Source organism: Teleopsis dalmanni, chromosome 1 (assembly GCF_002237135.1).
Source record: "Teleopsis dalmanni isolate 2A chromosome 1, ASM223713v2, whole genome shotgun sequence".
In the NCBI taxonomy this organism is placed as follows: Eukaryota; Metazoa; Arthropoda; class Insecta; order Diptera; family Diopsidae; genus Teleopsis; species Teleopsis dalmanni.
Window position 1 is genome coordinate 224508272 of NC_051846.1, and position 3337 is coordinate 224511608.

At 31.9% G+C, this 3337-nt stretch overlaps 1 protein-coding gene across 1 annotated transcript; it reads right to left on the reverse strand.

The window, feature by feature from the left end:
- Nucleotides 1–392: 392 nt before the first annotated feature.
- LOC119667845 (trypsin alpha-3-like) lies at nucleotides 393–1525 on the reverse strand. The gene is made up of 3 exons (XM_038077184.1): nucleotides 1341–1525; nucleotides 987–1275; nucleotides 393–926 (listed from the first exon to the last, which is right to left on the reverse strand). Exons 1-3 carry the CDS (start codon nucleotides 1508–1510, stop codon nucleotides 495–497), a joined length of 891 nt encoding a protein of 296 aa, XP_037933112.1. The 5' UTR covers nucleotides 1511–1525; the 3' UTR covers nucleotides 393–494.
- Nucleotides 1526–3337: the final 1812 nt, after the last annotated feature.

Consider the following 3337-nt stretch of genomic DNA (forward strand, 5'->3'; position numbering starts at 1 on the left):
GCATCTTCGGTGGAAGGACCAGGTAACCAACTATTTGGTGACGCTCGGTACTACCAACTGGCGACAGCTGGAGGAGGCTACTCGCCGTGGCCAAGGACGACTCATGTCTGTAATGGCCAACTAAGTAAGTAAGTATTTCTGGTTCAAGAGCTATCTTCACCGCCTTAACTGTTTTGTTTTGTTTTGTTTTAATACTACAAGGTTTTTGATGATAGGTTTTGGTGTACTCAAAAAAATAATAGTTCTGCATAAAATTAAGTAATTTGAAGGATTAAGTAATTTGAAACGACTTAAACGTTTTTATTTCTTTTTATTTGTATTTCTATTATATTGTACAACTGTATTATAAATTTATTATAAGTTTTTCTTTAATTTTTTTAATCTTTCTGCGTTGATATTTTTTTCTAAACTCAGTAATAAATATTGTTTATATTATGAATAAAAAATTAAATTAAATATTGTACTTTGTATAGCAATAAATGCACAAAGTATCTTCAATTACGCATAAATAATGCTAAAAGCATTACTACCAACACACCATATTTGGACTGACTTAAAACACTTGTAGCACCATCTCCATGCTCGGTTGTGACCTCAATACCACCGCCATTCAGTTCTAAACTTGTGTATTGAATCCAACTATTGAAGTATGTTACATTGGTGTATACACCAGGGAACGGTCCAACAAAATTGCAGCCATTACCCCAAGACACAATACCGATAAGTGCATCATCGCAAACCAATGGAGCACCACTATCTCCACCACAATTGCTCAAAAGCCCCTCACCATCAACAGCAGCAGCACAGATCATTGATCCTGGTAAATCATTGCCTAAGCTTGCAACAGGCGTTCCACTACTGAAACAACCCGTATTATTTTTTATATTGACATACTCCAACGAAATTTGCGTTTTCAATTGAACTGTCTGCAATGTTTAAGATATTTAGAAACACACTCAATGTATTAACAAACAAAAAAAAATTACCGGTCCTATTTGACTTTGCCAGCTGGTAACCACACATTGGGTACTCTCAGGAACTTCGGCTGTACCCAATGGAATTGTTTGTGCTGTAGCCCAGTTCGAAGGTATACTAGCATTCAATTTTAAAATAGCAATATCATTCTCCAAAGAAGTGGAATTAAAATCATCATGTGTAGAAAGATTAATAACGTCAAATTCTAGAGTTGAAGAATCGTTGTTATAACGATATATATTACCGACCACAACAAGAAATTCACTAACATCACGTACCGTTGCATTAGCATCGGTGCTACTGTAATATATATATAGTATATAAATTAATTAATATTTTTTGTGTTTATAGATTTGTAATATTACGTTAGAAGACAACTTGTTGTTGTTAATATAAGATTTTCTGAAATAATGACACCATCGCATATATAACCATAACCAAATCCTTGTGTCTCTTCTGCAGATTTCAATCTAATGGATGCCATATAAGTCGTGTAGTTCTTTGTTGTATTTGTAGGCACACTACCTAACATCATGCGGGAATCTATTAATTTCACTATAAATAAAGAAAAAAATATTAATTTAATAAATATTAATTTTATTTTATGTTTGCATTATGAATAGTAAATAGTGATAAATACTTCAAGGTATGAGTAACTATTCAATGCACCTCATTATTTGAGCCAATTTATCTTTGATGTTGATTACACTAACAAAAGTTAAATATTGTGATACTTCATTAAACATATTTTAATCAACTTTTTTATATATATTTGCCTTATGTTTACTTTAGCATTTTTACCGATTGTTTTTAGTATGGGAAGTTATTATATTTCCTTGGTAACTGAAGAAACAAGGAAAAATGCATTGAGAAATGCCTTTTGTTGTCAAAAAAAAAATGGTCTTAAATGTACTTTCTTTGTAAAGTTCTTGCCGACTACAATCTTATCTTTATAGTTTGCATAAAATCCACTTTTAAATTTTTATGCAGTTACATTTAACTTAAAGTTTAATCAGTTATAAGTGGAGTTGATTTTATGGTGTACTTTAGATGATTCAGAACCATAAATGGAAACTGTAAGTAGAGTCATCACTTTACCTACCTACCTACCTACCTTTACCTTTCTACGTTCCTGTGCTACTCTATAGAAGTTGTATATATTTTTTGGTTTATGATATTGACATGCATATATCAAAATCTATTATTCAGTTTTTCATCATCATCGAGTATGTAAAATAAAATCAAAATGTACCCTGATTTTGTAAATAAAACACACAAATTTAAATTTTATTCCAAATTTATTCTATATCCTTTAAAAAATGCTCCTTCTGAAGCGATACACATATGTCAACGCTTAACCCAATCTTCCATACACTTTTCGAAGGCCCGTGCAGGTATGGCTCTTAGTTCCTTCGGCGAATTCTCTTTTACCGATTCAATCGACTCAAAACGCTTAGCACGAAAGGGCAAATTGAGTTTCGGGAACAGGAAAAAGTCGCACGGTGCCAGATCTGGTGAATATGGTGCCTGAACGATGACAGTGATGCCGTTTTTGATCAAAAAATCGCGTACAACAAGAATTCTCTATAGTAAAAATCGCTAAATGCACTTGAGGTAGTCTCACATTAACAGCTGCTGTAAACATACTAATTGACAGATGGCGCTCAAATTTGTACCATATGTCAAGAAAGGGTGTACCAATATAACAAAAAAAATTTTTGAAAAAGGTCTATTACTTAACACACATCCCATATTCTAAACTTATCATTACTTTACGTCTTTGGCACATTAGGTCCTTGCCTAAATCATGCTTTACACATATGCTTTCAACAGAGCATGTCACGTTAGCGAGTCTATAGGTTTCTGCAGTTCCACCCTTATCTCAAAGACTTGTAGGTATTATTTTAGAATTTTATCAAATGATTTTAAATAGAAACAAAATCCATAATTGGGTTAACCATATAGTTGTTTTAGATAATGCTAAATTGATAAACCTATAAATTAAAATTACGCTAATCAATGCCGTTTTCGTTTATTAAATCTGGAGAAAGTTTTTCAATCAAGAATTACTTTTAGTGCAATTTTTATTTTTGATTGATAAATCCCGAGCAAAATGTATAACACTCGAGATTAATTTATAACACTATAGATTTTTTGCCAAAATAGCAAAATTACCTTCAAATGAACAGCTGTTTTTCATAACTTGACAAATAAGGTGTGGTTTAATTCAATATATATATTTATGAAAAATATAAATACCTAGATTGCTCTAAAAATGTTTAGTTGGGCAACAAAATTTGACGCATCGAAAGTGCATCTAAATTGAATCCAGATTTACTAATCGAAAGTGCCAATAGTTAAA